Source organism: Pipistrellus hanaki (genome assembly GCF_964339955.1).
Source record: "Pipistrellus hanaki genome assembly, chromosome: 3".
Lineage (NCBI taxonomy): Eukaryota > Metazoa > Chordata > Mammalia > Chiroptera > Vespertilionidae > Pipistrellus > Pipistrellus hanaki.
Window position 1 is genome coordinate 80672739 of NC_140505.1, and position 19043 is coordinate 80691781.

At 35.3% G+C, this 19043-nt stretch overlaps 1 protein-coding gene across 2 annotated transcripts in view; it reads right to left on the reverse strand.

Annotated features, from left to right (window-relative positions):
* INTS6 (integrator complex subunit 6) overlaps positions 1 to 19043 on the reverse strand; it is a 93617-nt gene that overhangs the window by 55767 nt on the left and 18807 nt on the right. Inside the window, exon 4 of one of the 2 annotated variants that reach the window (XM_084879353.1) lies at positions 15036 to 15125. In XM_084879353.1, coding sequence (XP_084735479.1) covers positions 15036 to 15125 — 90 coding nt within the window. Of the gene's footprint in view, positions 1 to 3413; positions 3554 to 15035; positions 15126 to 19043 lie in introns of those variants that run through there. The other variant, XM_084879354.1, reaches the window with a different exon arrangement.

Below are 19043 nucleotides of genomic sequence, written 5' to 3' on the forward strand. Positions count from 1 at the left end.
CCCAGGTACCATGTGCTTGACTGGGAACCAAATCCATGACCCTTCAGTGTATGGGCCGAAGCTCTATCCACTAGACTATACCAGCCAGGGCTCTTTTTATTGTTGTACTGTTTTATTTTTGTAATAGTTCTTTGTATCTGTATTCTGGGACCTTATCAGATATATGATTTGCACACATTTTCTCCTATTCTGTTACTATCTTTTCTTGACAGTATACTTTAAAGCACAAATACTTTTTACCTAACTTATCTTTGAGTGTCATGTCTAAGAAACTGCTGCCTAATCTAAGGTCATGAAGACTTACATCGATCGGTTTTCTCCCAAGAGTTTTAACTCTCACACTTAGTTTGCTCACCCATTTTTAGTTCATTTTTATATATGGTGTCAGGTACAAGTACAACTTCACTCTCTTGCATATGAATATTCACTTGTCCAGTCCCATTTGTTGAAAAGATTATCCTTTCCCCACCAAACTGTCTTGGCTCCCATGTTGAAAATCAACTGACCATAAATGTATGAGTTTCTTTATGGACTCTCAATTTTATCCACTGATCTTCACATCTATTCTTATGCAGTACTGTACTTTTTAAAAATCCCATACTAGAGAATAAAGAGCAATAAACTTGAAAAAATTAGGGGGGGAAATGGTCAAGCTCTGCCTCTTACTTGGGAAATAGCTATGTACTAAGATTCATTTTCCTCACTGTCTCAAAATTGGGGATTGAGTTGTGAAATTATCTTGTAAACAATAAGTAACACAATTCAGTTTTATACATATTTTCTTATTATGTTCAAACTCATAAATAATTTTGGCACCCAGAAATAAAAGAAAGTATCATAGTAAAAATCTATCTCTATATCTGTTTCTAAGAAGCAGTGCCAAGCACATAGTAGGCCCTCAATAATATTTATTGAGTAAAAACAACCATTTTCCAATTGTTTTTGTGTTCTTTTTATTCATTTCTATAAATGTTAAGGTTATGCAGAAACAATTTACAAATTTAAAATCATCGTACTTCAGGTTCTTTCTTTAGCAATTATTTCCTTGGAAAAAAGAAATCAAGTAAATTTCCCTTAGCTTGTTTCTAGCTTTTTAATGTTATCTAATATAAGCACTTAAGATTCTCCACATATGCTATTAACATGAAAAGAAACATTTTTTCAAAAAGAAAAGGAAAATTAATTATAAAAGTCATAGTGATTTCTATAAACTTTAGTTCCTACAGTTTCTTTTTTAGTTTATTTTGAAATGTATGCCCTTTAAAGTAAAAAACACACACATTTTTTTTGGGTTCTAGTATGCTCATATTTGTTCAAAGGAAAGAGCAATTACTTGGCAATAGTGATATGGAAATAATTTCTAACAAAGTTTTACTCCAACAAATTTCAAAGGTGAGGTCTTTCTAATTGTTTTAACGCCTTTGAGGTATGTTGGTAATTACCTACCATAAAACTTACCCATTTAAAAATTATCCAATTATTTTTAGTAAACTTAAGAGTTGTATAACCTTCACCACTATCCAGTTTTACATTTCAACATTCCAAAAGATTCCTCCTGTCCATTTGCAGTCAGTCCCCAGTCCACCTCCTGGCAACCACTAACTACTTTATGGACATTCCATAAAAACGGCAACACTGAATACACATCCTATGATATATGGGTCTTTTGTATCTAGCATAATTTTTAGAGGTTTATCCATATTGTAGCATAAGAATAGTTCATTCTTTTTATTGCTGAATAGTATTCCAAGTTTATATTACATCTGATGCAAAACAACCTACAAGCAATTATGTCCCATTTTAGAAGCAGGTAAAAAAAACATCTACTTCTTGTATACTCCCCACTACTGCCACTATCATTCTAAAAGCTAAATCTGATCACTTTCTCCGGTACTGTTATCTCTTCAATGATTACCATCAACCTGTAAGGCAAAGTCCAAGTTCTTTGGAAGAGCATACATGATATAGGCCATGCCAATCTGTCCACTTTCATTTCCTGCTGCTATTTTCTCAAACACTCTGCCAACTATCAAAACTGAGGTATATACAGTTCCCCCACATTCCCTTTTACCACGTTTATGGCCTTTGTACCCATCCACATCACAAACTTGAATTAATATTTCAAAGTCCAATAGAAAACATCATTTCCTAGTGCCAGCCTCACTTTCTCAACAGCTTGTGCTGTCATCATTTTACTTTTTACACCAAGCCCTAACTGTTTACCTATCTTTCAAATTCCTGATATCAGCACCTAACCTTGTGCATAAATCACTGGTGTTCCCATAAGTATTTATTCAACTAAACTGAATGCATTCTGACTACTAGTATTCTTCTGCTCAGTCAGTTTAAGAAAGGTCAAAAGCACTCTAAAACTGCTGGTGAAAAAGAACTAACAAAAGCAGTATAATACAATTTCAAGGTCTAGGCAGGTGTCCTACAAAACAGGATATACTCCAGGGTCAGCAAACTTTGGCACACCAGCCAAATCCAGCCCACAGTTTGTTTTGGCAAATAAAATTTTATTAAACACAACCACATTCATTAGTTTAAAATATTGTCTATAGCTACTTTTGCCTTACAATGGAATTCAGTAGTTCTAATAGAGACTATATGTGCTGAAAGCCTAAAATATTTACTCTCTGCCCCTTTAAAAAAGGTTTGCCAACTCCAGCATACATCATGACTAAAAAGATATGAAAGAAAATATCAGAACTTTTGGTAAGTTTTCTTTACACCATCTTTTTTTTTTTTTTTTTTTAACATTTTTGTATGTTTTTAAAATATTAATACAGCAGTGACATTTATAATTTCTAAATGTAAAAATGCACATTCAAATTGGGGATGGTGCATGCCCATGTTGTTTTTTCTAATATCAGTGACCCATTTAAAAAAAAAAAAAAAAAAAAAAAAAAGCCTAAAAGGTCTTAGAGTTTTAGAGTTTGAAAACTTAGCAATAAAGCTTATTATATGAACAAGTTTATTATATGTAAGTGGATAAAACACAGAGAGAAAAGCTTGGACTTAAACTTGCTCCAAACACCTCTAAAGAATTTTTTAGAGCTAAAAATGTTATTTTAATTATACCAGGCAGTTTTAATATACTTCAAGTTGAATGCAATAAAATATGAGCCACATAAATCCAAATTGCTACAAAGCCAGCTGTTTTTTAACCTCAGGTTCTGAAAGGCTTAGGAAATACCAAATCCCTCCCTTTACAGATCTTAAGGTTAGGAGGAGAGTTTCTAATAACTAAAAAAAGTTGGGGTCTGATCATTATCAACAAATTTATAAACTAAAGTTAATTTATCAATTGAGCCTGGATTTGTCAGGTTAGAGATGTCATTCTATGTTGAATCATATTCTCCAACAAATAGTCACAGCCCCCAGAGAGAACTACACTCTACTCTGCTCACCTTTAAGGCTTTTTCTGAGGCCTTCTGAGATGACTAGCATCAGACTTTTGAGGAAGGCTAGCCATTAGACAAGGCTTTTCCCCACGATCTGACTGCTTGAAGTGACATCCAGGATCAGGTCGATCCTGTATCCAGGAATCATGACCCTCCCTGAGGCACCAGTCATCATGAGACAGTCAGTGCACTTTGGCACTTCTTGAAAACCACTGGGCTGCTCCTTTAGCTGAAAGGAAAAAAAATATCAAAAACAAAACAAACAAAACAAAGGGGGGGGGGGGGGGGGCAGGGGCAATCAGTAATTCAACCTGAAAAGACAGAGCGTGGGGAAAAATATAACAAAATAGCCTTGTCTAGATCAAAATGTAGCCTTGCCTTGATATAAAAATCATAGTTTCAATATCTTCCAATCACTGCACAGTTTATTCCTAATACAGAAATTTAAAAATTTTTATATCTATTGCATTACTTCTGAAAAGAACAACTGAAAGTGGGAATTAAATAAAATAAGTATTTATGGAATAGAGCTAAGAAAGTATAATGAAGGTATAGTAAGCCCTTGATTTAATGGACTTCGGATATAACAGACAAATTTTCCAATCCATGTCATATCTGAAAATTAACACCCTGTTAATTTTAAAATGCTTTTAACCAAGATTTGCTTATAATTAACAGGTTATTTATTTTGTTATTAATTAATGGTTATTTTTAACAAATTTTAGCAAAGAGGCCATATGTTGGAAAAATGCTGTAGTAAAATGGTTGACATAAATGTATAATACATATCTACATCTATAGTCTACATATTTAAATCTGAGATTCACTGCTCCTAAACAATATTCGGGGAATGATTAGCACGTGATCACACCGCATATGTGGTAATTGGTTCTGTTATCTTGGGGTGTGACTTTCTGCAGTAATTTTAATGTGTGTTGGCTGATGTCGTTCCCCCCCCCCCCCCCCCCCCCCCCCCCCGTGGGCTAAGCCACACCTCAGCTGTGTGCCTTTGTTTACTCCAGGTGACGGGTGAATGTACACATTTACAGATCTATTCAGTATAAATTTAAAATTACAGTAATACATATAGAAAATTTCTCTGTAAAATTAAACTTTTCATACATATTTAATCACACAAAGTCTACATAAGTAAAAACAGGTAAACTAATTTGTCAAATTTTTAACATATGCTTTTGGAAAACCTACTTTATTATATAACGGACTTTGGCTTTAACAGACACCCCCTTCCCAAAATTAGTCCATTATATTGAGGTTTTACTGTATTTATAAATGACTAGCAGCCGAAGACTGATATGAGTGTACCTCATCAGGAGACCAAGTACTGAATTTTTTCAAGTCCAAATTGTAATCTGATTTAAAGTGGCATGAAATACACCTCACAGGCTAAGTGGCAGAAAATTGTCAATAGAGTTAAAGCCAATCCATTACTACTCTTAAATTACATTCTAATCAATAGAAAAGGATTTCATCTTATATCCTCTTTAACTGACTTGAAACTAGCACAAGGCATAATAACCCCCAGACACAATGCTCTTGTCCTAGCATTCTGAATTTCAATGTTCATGCTTGTTTTAAATTTTAAACGTTGACATCACTATGGCCTTAAATTTAAAAACTCAAAATATCTAATAAATAATAAAGATAACCTAAGACTTATTCAATCAGCTTAAAAATAAAAAATTTAAATTATTGGAAATCAGAGTAAATTCTACTTATTTGTTTTTAACAAAATATTTTTCCTAAAACATAATGTTAAAATGCAAGAAATTTTCTTTGAAGTTATTGTTTTAAAAGTTGTCTTACAACTCCTTTAAAACATTTGTACCCAAAGATAATGAATTTATCGAACAATCTATATATATAAAAACCTAAGCAATCATTACGACCAGTCACTATGACATGCACTCACCACCAGGGGTGCTCAATGCAGGAGCTGCACTCCTACAGCCAAACTCCCTCCGCTGGCTAACCACCCATGGTCCCACACTCTCCCCCATCCCCTGCCCAGCCAGCCTGAGGGACCCCACCCATGCCTCTAGTTGTTTTATATTCCTTTCTACTACTTGTCCAATATCCTCCATTCAGTGAACACGACCAACATCCACATAGATTCCCAAGTTGGAAACCTCAAAATACTACTAGATTGTTGTGGCTTTGTTGTTGTTTTTCACTTGTTTGAGAATATGATTAAACCTATTAACCTCTGTCCCTGAGAAAAATGTGCATACACACAGATGGACAATGTCTGGAAATAAGATTTCAGGGAATTCACAGAACCTTCTGAAGCCCAAGTCTGGGGTTCAAAAACTCCTGTCAAATAGAGCTGCTTTATTCTCCTATTACCATCTTTCAAGACGTGACTAGTTTATCTATTGAGTCTCTCAAAAATTTCTCTGTAAAATTAAACTTAGCATTAGCTTAGTTGTAGCATACCCCATGTTTTTCCTGAATTGTTGCATGTAGTTTGCTAATTCTTCCCAGATTACCGCTCTTCAATCTATCTTCTTTCACCTTGCTAATAGCAAAAGCTTGTTAAAATGCAAATTTGAACTCACCTGCTTAACATCTTCAATGCCTCCTTTGTAAATGTTAAACATATTTATATTGTCTCCTTAGGGTGGTATCATCTGGCCTCTGCCTATATTTCAAGCATCCATGCCTCCTACCTAAAATTTCTATACTTCATTCATATTTTTTCATAATTGCCCAATACACTGTTTTCATAACTTCATACTTTTGTTTTTAGTTTTTTTGGCACTGTCCTTCTTCCTGAAATTTCAGCTCAATTCCTTACCCAAGCTTCAAAGCTAAGCTCATCTCTTCATGTTCTCTCAGAACCTTGTTAATTTATGCCATGAGATTTATCTCAATGCATTATTACAAATGCTTGTATGCTTGTTTACTTGCATATCTCCAGGCAATATGCAAGAGTCTCCCAAGGGCAAGAATCTTGCTTAATTCTATCTTTTTGTTCCCACTATCTAGAACACAGTAATTCTAAATATAGATGGTGTGCCAAGTACACAACAGTTAGTAAGCATCACAAGAAAAATTATTGCTGAATTAATCTAAATATACTTTTAAGAATTCAAAATCAACTGGGGGTGGGGGGATGGGTTCAGGGTGGAGGGGGTCAATGGGGAAAAAAGGGTTACAATACAGATAACTTTTTTAAAAAGTATTCAAAATCAGAACAAACTGTTACAAAAGGGTATTTTAGTAGCAACTCACTAGAAAGCAAAAATTATGTGTAACTATCACCAATTCTTTAAAACTGTGCCTACCTGGGTCAAGTGTGTGTGTGTGTGTGTATTTGTGTAAAATAATATTAATTATGGACATCCAAACCAGGAATTAAAGCATAATATGGATAACAGAATACTATGTAGTCCTTTGGATACAAACTCCTAAGCCAGGGATAGCAAGCACATAACAGAATATGAATTAATTTATTCCTCTTTTATTTTTTTTATTGTTTAAAGTATTACAAATAGTAGTACATATGTTTCCTTTTTTCCCCCCTTTTCTTACCTTCTCCTCCTCTACCCCATCTCTAACTCAGGATCTAAGAGGCTTCCTCAATACAGCAAGCCAGAAGCAATAACTATAGATTACAGTCAGCACGTAAGTTAATATTTCAAGGCTACCCAATAACTGATTCTAAACCAGACCAAACACAATATAAAATATTCACAGAAGGCCTATTCCATATTCCTTAGAAACTTCTTTACAAGGTTAAGAATTAATTTTCTTAAAATATTTTGATAGTCTTGTAAGTCAAAACAGTTTTAACTTGTTAAAATTATTCACTTTCACATGTATTTTTAGCAGCTTTAAAAATATTTATTTGTAGTTATACTGTGCTCTGAAACTATAGTTTCTAAATCTGTGCATCAAAATCAACTGGGAAACTTCAAAAAATACAGATCCCAAGGTCCATGCCCAGATCAACTGGACCAAAATTTCCAGAATTGGCGGTATATTTTCTAAAACATCCTAGGTGATTTTTAAAAAAATATATTTTATTGATTTTTTACAGAAAGGAAGGGAGAGAGATAGAGAGCTAGAAACGTCGATGAGAGAGAAACATCAACCAGCTGCCTCTTGCACACCCCCCACCGGGGATGTGCCCGCAACCAAGGTACATGCCCTTGACCGGAATTGAACCCGGGACCTTTCAGTCCTCAGACCGACGCTCTGCCACTGAGCCAAACCAGTTTCGGCCCTAGGTGATTTTTATGCAGCAACGTGAAAACTACTGTTCTAAATACCATAGTAGTTTACTAGCATATATGAAAGAACTAGAATCAGAAGAGTAACAGAAGTTTTCCTTACATGTGCAGTGTCGCTTATTGCTTGCTGGCTCTGACAGGCTAATAAATACACGGTGAAGTTGCTTCACCCTCTTGAATGAAAACAATGTTGCGATATCTTACAAGTTTCTGGATAATAGACTAGTTATTTTAGCCATATAGCTTCATTAAAGAGTAATCAGCCAGCATTTCTTTTTAATTATTCTATTATAGTGTTTGTCTAAAGTCAATCCTTAAAAACTCCCCTTTACACAAAACCTTGAGGGGAAAAAATAGAATATTGCAAATGTGAATTGCTGAAAATCCACTATGGGTATTAAATAGAAATATTTCATCAACTTCTTTTAATTATGCATTTTTCCACATATTAGAGGCCAGCGTTCAAAATTCATGCACTGGGAGGGGAGAGGGAAGGCCCACCTGCCCGTGAGACCAGCTTCTGCACTGACCACCAAGGGCAGCTCCTGTGTCAGGTATCTGCCCCCTGGCGATCAGTGTGCATCATAGCAACTGGTTATTCTGGCATTTGGTCAATTTGCATATTAGGGTTTTATTATATAGGATTTTTAATACACTCATAATTGCAGATATATCATTTTTTATAGCACAACAAAATAAATGAAGAGTTGAGAGAACAAAGCCAAAAATATGGGTTAAAAAATAATAAACTACATCTAACAAATTCTTATTAAATGTTCCTGAAAAGTTGTGTTGATAGAGACTAACATATACACAATGTTGTACATACATTTGAACATTTGAATCACAGATCAGTAAAATAGGAGCTAATGTTAAAATTGCTACTGAGCCCCTACTACTATCAATGTGAAAAGGCACCACTACTAAGGAGGAAATAATGAAAATGCAGAAACACATTTACACACAGATCTGTTTGATACATTCTATCATACTACAATGACATCCTTCAATATTCCCAAGTGGTCTTTTTAAAAAAGAAAGAAAAAGTACCCCCAAATTCTAAGAATATTAGGAGAAAAATAACTATTTTAAATATATGTTTAAAGTCTTTCCTGACACAATTTAAACAGTTTTGACAGCATTTGGCATATATTTTCAATAACTTTAGTGAAATAAAAACATTTTTATGAGGAAAAGAGAGATGTGATATCTGAATTATTTCAGACACTAGAAACAATTCTGGACTATCCTATTAATCAGTAACAGATCATGAAGAGTTAAATACAAACTGTAATTATAGATTCTAATCATAGATTATCCTTGTCAAAGGCAAACAATTTATTGTACATTGCCCAGCAATGAAACAGAAAAATCACTAATGCCAATCAACAACTTAAAGACTCATGGGACATCTGCATCAACTTTTGAAAACAGAGAAGTTAAAACATAACTGAGATTACTCAGACACTTTTTTCCTGCAAACACATGTCCTTCCTGAACATCTGCCAAAAAGTTATAATAGTTGCCCTCATTCATCTTAAAAAGTTGGGAAAGCTCATTAAAGGCAAAACTTTTAATGCAAAAAACCAACAGGGTTGTTGTTTTTTCCTGCTAATATCATCCCTAAAATGTTAGCTTCCAGAGCAATTATAACATTGATAGAAATGCACATTCTTCAGCATATAGAAATTTCAATATTTGAAAGATAATACTACTATGAGCACTTTCAAGGAAGAGAAAAATAACTGCTATACTTCCTGGAATGTCATTAGTCACCAAGAAGGCACTGGCAGGATTTCTTCTGGATACTTTATTGAGCAATATAGTTAACCACCTGTTCTTGGAATCATAGTACAGAACAGTTTTCCATTGCAAAACAGTTCTTAAGAGAATTATTGCAGGAAAAAAGATCAGAAAAAAATGTTTTTCAACAACTCTAATTTATAATTTGGTGATTCTCCCAAAACATCTGACACATCAATAATATAACACACTAAATAGTACTATGATTATTTGGCCACAAGTATATTTATCAACATCAAAGATTACTACTATGGAGATAAACAATATAATTTTCTTGTATATCAGAATTCAAAGTCCCATCTAATTTACTCCTCATAAGTGAAAATATTGCAAATATATCAAATAACTATATTTAAAAAGAAAAAATATAGTTTAAAAATACACACATACTTTTCCAACACAGTTATCAAAGTCCTAGAAAGTTATCACAAATGCTACACTATAAACACACTTATGACATTTCAGACAATTGCCTGGACTTTTCATTAAAGGAGGCCAAAAAGATAAAGTCATGAATTAAGGTAAAATGATCATATACACCTCAAGATTTTTGTCCGCAATCCAAAGCTTTTGAAGAAATGAACTGTCACAAAAGAAATAGTAGCCCTATAATTATTTGACAAACAAGTTGTAAGGAATTGGATTATTCTGGCCTGTATAAAGAGACAATTATTGCACCAAGTTTTTCCATTAACTGTTTTCTAGGCTTAAAACAACTTTATATTTGGCTTCTTTTCAACTTCACAAACTATAAGCCACATCCTCTACCAAATCATCTGCAAGATCCTTGAATAAAAATTAAATGACTATAAAAATTCACATTACACAGGTTTTGACATGTACACAAGATAGCTAATATTAACCCCACCCTCCCTTTCCAATGTTCCCATTCACTTAGTATGTATCTTTATTTTATTATTCTTAAAGCCATTCAATAGGTGATCACCCCCATAAGACTGTGAATTTGAGAACTGGCAATCCACCTATTTACCGTGTTTCCCTGAAAATAAGACATCCTCCGAAAATAAGACCTAGAGCATGGAAAGATAAGACATCCCCTGAAAATAAGACCTAGCACAACTTTGGGAGAAAAAATTAATATAAGACACTGTCTTATTTTCGGGGAAACAGGGTATCTTGGTTAGCCTCACTATCTAGAAATGCCCTGGCCATAATAGTCATTCAAGATACACTGTGTGATTAAGAACATAATACCTTTGTTAGAAATGCATAAAAAGCTGAAGGAGATAAACAGGAAATCAAGTAAACAGAGGTAATTTTAAGAACACACAAAAACAGAATCTGAGTGGTACCAGAGATATTGGGTTGGGGGCGGGGTGGCGAACTGGTCTGGAGGGGCTGGAATGTCTTTGGAATTTAAATAAACTCTAATCCAGATTTTGACAATAATAAATGTGAACTTTAGTGAATCATGCTTCCTATATCTCAATTTCCCCATTTATAAAATAAACTAGAGACCCAGTACACAAAAATTTGTGCACTGGGTGGGGGATGGTCCCTCAGTCTGGCCTGCCTCCTCTTACAGTCTGGGAGCCTTCAGAGGATGTACTACTGAGGGCCCATGGGGAGCGGCCAAAACCACAGTCTGGCCTCCCTCTGCGGGAGATGACACAGATCAGGGAAGGCACTGCCCCCATCAACCCCTCACTGCTGCTGACCCCGGCCTCCCTCTGCAGGAGGCAACCAGGCCAATCAGAAGGTGCAGCCCCCATCACCCCACTGCTGCCACTGCCAGCCACTGTGGCTGTGAGGCCTGACTGAGCCCCAGGCCTCACAGCTGCTGCCATGTCTGCCTGCCTTTTGCCCTTGCAGCCACGGTGGCTTTGTCCAGATAGATGTCTGGAAGACATCCACTCTAATTAGCATATTACCCTTTTATTAGTATAGACAGTATGATTAAATGAGCTCTAAGTTTACTTATATGCCATAAAAATGATTTTAAAGTAGCAGAAACACTTATTCCTGAAAAATAGCACTGACACAACAGATATAATATACCATGAGAGATAATGTAACTCTGGAGCAAAGATATTGCATGGGTGGAATGCACAATACCATAAATAGTAGCAGGTCACATCAATAACAGCCACAAACAGGCAAGAATTATATGCACACATACCTAATGTGAAAATTACTGATATTTTCACTCATTCAATAAATCTGAAAAGGAATCAAGTTCTGCCCAAAGCAAAGATCTGAAGAAAAGAGGCATAAAGGCAAGTAGAAATTATAACAATACAGATCATATGTAGCACACACACACACACACACACACACACACCACAAGAAAAAAACAAGAAGCATTTTTATGCTTTTTATGAATTGAAAGGCTCCTTAAAATGAATCACACAATTTAATTATCTGGGCTAGAACAAACCAGTATTTCACAACATTTTAGCAAAAATTAAATTTCAACAATATACACATCTGGGATACATTGTCTTTCTGCCCCACAAGATGAGACTTACTGGGACACTGAAAACCAAACATGCATAGGATTAAAGATATTCATTCCTAAACTTGAAAACTGAAATAACTCATAGACCCTATAATGCAACTACATAGCCAAAATAAAACTTTGCCTTAAAACAAATGAATCATCCACCTCAGATAAGAAGTTTAATGTAAGCTCTGTTCTTAGTATTATGCTAAAACTGTAGGACATAGAAGTAAAAGATCCTTGCCCACAGGAAATTTCCCCAACCTACTAGCAAGTTAGTTTTAGGTTATTGCAAACACACACTCTCATTTCTCCAACGTCCTTCCCAAAAACCTAGGAAGAAAAATAAGCAATTCCAATATCCATGTATATTTCAAGATATTTTTTAAAAGTACTAGAGGTCCTACAAAATAAAAATTATAAATAAAACATATTCTTGCCCTGCAGGAATGGATCAGTGGTTGAGCATCGACCTACGAACCAGGAGGTCACGGTCCTATCCTAGTGAGGGCACATGCCCAGATTGCAGACTCGATCCCCAGTAGCAGGCATGCAGAAGGCAGCTGATCAATGATTCTATCTCATTATTGATTTTTCTATCTCTCCCCCTTCCTCTCTGAAATCAATATATATATATATATATATATATATATATATATATATATATATATACTATATATATATATATATATATATATGTGTGTGTGTGTGTGTGTGTGTGTGTATATATATATATATATATTTTTTTTTTTTAATATCCAGATGTATGAAAACAAAATTACTGTATTCCAAAGGGCATGTTCACAAGGGTAGTAAGACAGAGCACCTTGAGTGGATAATCTCACAATAGAAAATAGGAATACATTTCCAGTCATCAAAGCTACAAATCAGCCAAAACTGGTTTGGCTCAGCGGTAGAACATCAGCCTGCGGACTGAAAGGTCCCAGGTTCGATTCCGGTCAGGGGCATGTACATTGGTTGCGGGCACATCCCCAGTAGGGAGTGTGCAAGAGGCAGCTGGTCGATGTTTCTCTCTCATCGGCGTTTCTAGCTCTCTATCTCTCTCCCTTCCTCTCTGTAAAAATCAATAAAAATATATTAAAAAACAAAAAAAAACACAAAAAAACTACAAATCAATATCATTAAGAATATCCCTAGCCAGTTTAGCTCAATAGATAGAGTGTGGGCCTGGGAACTGAAGGGTCCTGGGTTTGATTCTTTAGTTGTAGGCTCCTTCCCAGCCCAGGCCCTGGACGGGGCTCATGAGGAGGCAACTAATCGATCTGTTTCTTTCACATCGATATTTCTGTCCTTCCCTCTCTCCCACTCTCTCTAAAAAGAAATGGAAAAAATATCCTTGGGTAAGGTTTAAAAAGAAAAAAATCATTAAGAATAAAAACAAAATGAAACAAACCAATCATAAGACTTCTGTAAATTTTACAAAAAAGTTCATTGCTATGGGTTCTAATAGTATTTCTGACCTATCAATACATCAATCTTTCTGAAGTTTTTCAAAAGGAAGGTAAAGTGGGAAAAATCAACTGAGAGTTTCAAATTTAAAATTAAGCAACATTTCTATTGCATGTTCATGTATATAATCAATGTCTATCTGATCCTAATAATGGCAGGACATAATATATGTCCACTAAGTTAAAGAAGAAAAAAAAAGCCCCCAAACCCATTAAAGTCAATTATGGAATATTCCAAGTCTACTAATTATATATATCCCAGGAAGTATTTAATTATGAATTTTAATCTATCTAAACTTTTCAGCTCTATCTCCTAAGAATTATAGCCTAAATTCCCTTTGACATCAACTGTTCAAACAAAACAATTCTAGCTTTCTTTCCCACTAATCAAGATGAGACAATCACAATTCTTTACTGGTTCCAATGCTTCATGATCGCACATGTTCTTTTCTTTAAAGCCTACCAAGCACTTTCACATACATTAATTATTTAATTTAGTCTTCCAACAATCCTAGGAGGCAGGGCAAGAATTATCATATTCATTTCATTGCCAAAACAGAAATTGAAAGACATTAAGTAGATAGCTGGTTCACTGCTAGAAAGTAGTTGAAGGAAGACTAGATCCACATGTCTTTATTCCATGTCCAAGTACATTCTACAATGTCACACAAAAAGTATTGCTAAAAAATTACTGAATTTAAAAACTACACTTTTCTTACTTAATCAAACCCTCTGTAGATACAATGAGAATTAAAGATTCTAAAGCAAATGCAAACAAACTAAGAGAATAGTGTAAACCAGGGTGGGAACATCTGGCCCACAGGCCATATAAGGCCCGTAAATCATTTGGTCTGGTCCTGCCATGGCATTAGGGGTGAGTTAATTAAATGTTTGACCAAATATAGCAGGCTAATTTTTAAGTTGATAATTTTGTATGACCCGTGAATGATCATATAAATGTCCAAATGGCTCTCAGCAGAAAAAAGGTCTAAACCAACTCCTTCCTATAACCTACCTTAAACACCTAATACAATGTTCAAGAGCAATTCAAATACTACAATAAAAACAGATTAAAGTTACAAATAGTTCTATTGTATTCATCCTATCACATAACACACAACCAACTCTGCATAATGCATGCTTGCAGACAATAGGTGAGGTTATTATACTATATTTGGCTTCAAATAAAAATGTCCTAAAACCTCCTAGTCTTAACCTCCTTTTGGCTTTGCTATATTCTAGTCTAGGAGTGTCCACAGTGGAGTGCACATAACAATCTACTGAAATATGGAAAGAAATTACTAGAATGCTGTCTTCATTTTTTTAACCTGAAAGTAAGAATTTTACTAAATTTACTGTATGAATTAATACTGTCACTCTCACATAAACTCAAAAATACACATATAACTGGAGTGGGGTATGCTCAAAATAGTTTCACATAAGGGATTCCTATTCAAGAAAATTTAGAAACTAGTGCTACAAACAAAAGAGAAGGTACAGGAATACTAGGAAACAAATGACTCTAAACTGCATCAAATAATAAAAGACTCTATTTAAGGGAGTCAATAGCCTGCAGTTGCATATAAAAATAAAGATCTTCAACTGCATTTACATAATCCATGCTGATATAAACATAACTTACCTCATCCTGGACTCCACTGGTAGTAGTTAACTTGCTCCCATCAGTAATTGTAATAATTATTGCTGGCTCCAAGAAAAAGGGGTTTCTTCCCTAAAGTCAAAAAACACATTAACCATATTAAGATCTACACATTAGCTTAATTTTTCTGAGTAAAAAGTCAGTTCTCAGAACAACACATAAATCCCCCTTTTTGTTGTTAAATTTTAAATATAGTGTATGGGCGTTTGTACATTTAAAAAAGTTAGAAGGAAACAAACTAAACAGAAGATAATTTTAAAGAAGTAGGATTAAATAGAGAAAAAGGTGGATTTTTCACTTCTCAATACATTGTTTTAATTTTTATAGTGAGCATTCATAGTTATGTGACTAAAGTATTCAATTTCTTAAAAGAGACTCCATAATTAAGTTCTAATAACTGAGCATATTCAGACATTACAAATTAAAAGAATAGATAGTATTTTCTGAGAAACTTCTTCAAAAGGAAGGCAAAATGATAGGTGAACATTACCATGTACTTTAATCCAAGAGCTAGTTCCATCGAAAAACTAGGGCTACTCTGAGCTTAGCAAAATTAATAGTAGCCCAATGCAAAAAATTATAATTACATAGGATGGCTACTTAAAGAAACTACTTGGTGAAGAGTACAAAAACAGTAGCAGTGGCAATGGAACAGAGAAAAAGCTCTCAAATGCTCTATAGGTAAGATGCAATAACTACCTAACTTCCCTTCAAATCTGTGGTCATTTTATGAATACAATAATGGATTGTAAATGACATAGGAGCTCAGATAAACAAAAACTTATCTTTTACATATAAATTATTCTCATCTGCGACACTAAGCACATTCTGTAAAAACTATAATGAAAGATTGAAGTTTCTAGAGGGTAAGCTTGGTGTTTGGAATCAAAGGTATCAAATTCTCAGTTATTAACAACGTTCAAGGCCAGAATGAAGCTTATTGGATATGATGTTAAAAAGCATGACAAATTTCAATGTGTATATGGAGATCTTGATAAAATGTAGGATCTAATGTAAGTATGGAATGGAGACTAGTGTTATGCATATCTAACCAGATTGCAAGGTAGGAGATGCTAATGTGCACAGACCATACTTAGAATAGCAACTACATAGAAGGATTTTTGCATGCATATACTCATCTATGGCTCTATAACCTTTCCCTTACACATTTATATCTCTCAATCATTAGCATATTACAGTCATAGTCAATATTTATTGAATTTACAAACATGTTTTCACATACAGTAATAGTGATTATAATCTAATCATCATAAAATACTGCAGGTGGAGGTCTGGTGGATTACATTTCTTGATCAAGTTACACAACTTGTAAGTGGCATACACATTTTTTAAAACTGGTGTCCAGATGGCAAAAGCTTCCTCTTGTCAAATAAAACATGTTGGATATGAGCTTTAGAGGATTTCAAACGCACAGTAGCATTCAAATGATATAGAAGCTTTGCAGAAATAACATATGAATTTACCTTCCCTTCCTCCTCTACATTCATGGTAAATAGGACACATTTTTGAACTATTACATTATACTATATTGTCTCTAATACCATTCACCCCCAACATAAATTATAAATTCTAATAATGTAGTTATTCTCATGGATCTAGAAACAGACAATGCTCATTCCCATCTCTGAGCTTTGACTAGTTTCCTCAAGTAAAAGGCTTTTTCTTTTCCCTGCCCACAACCCTCCCAATTCCTAATCATTCCTTAAGATGTCTTACCTAATAGACACACATGTAAATTGACCATACTTCTGCTACACCCACAGCCAATCAGGAGTATGTAAATTAACCCCACAAAGATGGTGGGATAATTTGCATATGCAGGTATGAAGCGGCTGGCTGGGGTGGGATGCCTGCTATGAGGGAGGTGGGCAGGAGGAGCTACAGGAGCAGTGCTCCGGGTCGGGAGCGAGGACTTGCCAGCTCCCAGGCGGCCGGGAGCAAAGCCAGGGGAAGGAAGGCCTATTCTTGCACAAATATCGTGCTATGGGCCTCTAGTAGCTTATCATAAAGTACTGAGGTTAGGGGTCTGCAGATTACATTTCTTGATTTTCTTCTTTCATGAAACCTTCCCTGATTACTCTAGCCTTAAAAAGTATACCCCTCTCTTTCTCCAAATTCTAATAGGAAGTTTTCAAACCTAAGTCAAGTAAATATATTTACAAATTTAACATAAATGTTTCTTCAAATAAAACTGGATTTGGAGTGGTTTCATGGTGTACATTTTGAATACCACTTCCCTACAGCATTTATCCTCTCTCCTCAACAAATTATTTTAAATTTAAATATATAACACCTTGTACAGCAACGTGAATGTTTAACACTACTGAACTCTACACTTAAAAAGTTAAGATGGTAAATTTTATTGTGTGTTTCTACCACAATTTTTAAAAAATACTCTATTTTGTATTATTTGCTATTGTTTTATATGTTTCAATACATTAAAGGCAAGGATCATGTTATATTTCTTCCTTGGGTGTGAACACAAAATATTTAAACAATGGGCACTTAAATATTCATTATTCACTAATTATATAGCCTAGTACAAACCTGTCAAAGTTTTTAAACTATTTAAAATTATTCAAATTTCAATAAAGTTAAAAAATGCTACCTTCACTTCCATATAAATGAGTGCTTCCCAAACTTAACACATAACTCATGAACTTGCTAGGCTACATAGGTACACTCCCTCCTGTATCTGCCTGGCTATCACTATCCATTCACATTCCCGTTTGTCATTCAAACACTTACTGAAAGGCTCTAGACATTATGCATTGTGTTAGGTGCATAATACATAAGCTCTACTCTCATACTAAATGTACATATCTTTGTACATATAACAGTATCTCTCCTTTACTGGTCTCTACAAAAACCCCTGTAGCTAAAATATTGGCAAAGGGAGCTAAAGAACACCAAGATGTCCTAATATCTTCAAAACTGCTGTATCTTGATTCCATCTTTAAGTTAAAACTACTTTGGTTGACTTGCTACCTTTCAAAAACAAATCAGCAAATATCTTAAAGCCACCACAGAATGGACAAAAGACTTGCTGTAGTGTCTCTGTTTCATCTCTGTTTTAACTTGTCAAAGTCTTATTTTCTGACCAAAAGTTTGACATCCACCATTCTTAACCTATACTAGAAATCCAATACCTGCAGCGACTTCATCTGGAAGGTCATCAGAAAAGACATCCAGTCTAATTAGCATATTATGCTTTCATTATTTTTCTATATAATAAAAGCCTAATATGCAAATTGTCCCGACTGGGAGTTCGACCACTCACTATGACATGTGACCACCAGGGGGCAGTGCGAAACATGGCAGGCATCAGGGATGCAGCACTGGCAGCGGGCTGCAGTGGAGGTGCTGTCAGCCTGATGGGCCCCAATGACAGCAGGACCACAGCAGGATGCTTGGGCAGGCGAGCAGGCAGCATCAGGCCAAGGTGGGTGTTAAGCAGGGTCCAATCGCCCCACTGATTGCCCTGCAGACAGTGACTAGCGTCAGTGGCAGGGGGCGGGGCCACTGACTGGCTCCCAGGTGCTGAGGGAGCTGGGCAGGAGCACGATGACTCAAGCAGAGGGGGCCGCGCAGGGGCATGAGGGCTCAGGTGCTGACCAGGGTCCAGAGTCAGCTGGGGACCTGTCCTTCCACATCAGATGCTCGCACATGAATCACTGGCCAGGCCTAGAACTGCACCCATGCATAAATATCTTACACCAGGCCTCTAGTTCCTATATAAGCACATTGAGAATTATATACACAGCACAGAGAACTGGTCATATCTATAGTAAAATAACAATAATCTATAGTGTATTAAGAAGTTTATAGATGATTATGTCAATCCAAAACTAACATACTTTCTTAAGAACCATAATATCTAAAGTTCAAATTAAAATTCATTCAAGTCCGGCCAGTGTGGCTCAGTAGTTGAGCACTGACCTATAAATCAGGATGTCAGTGTTCAAGTCC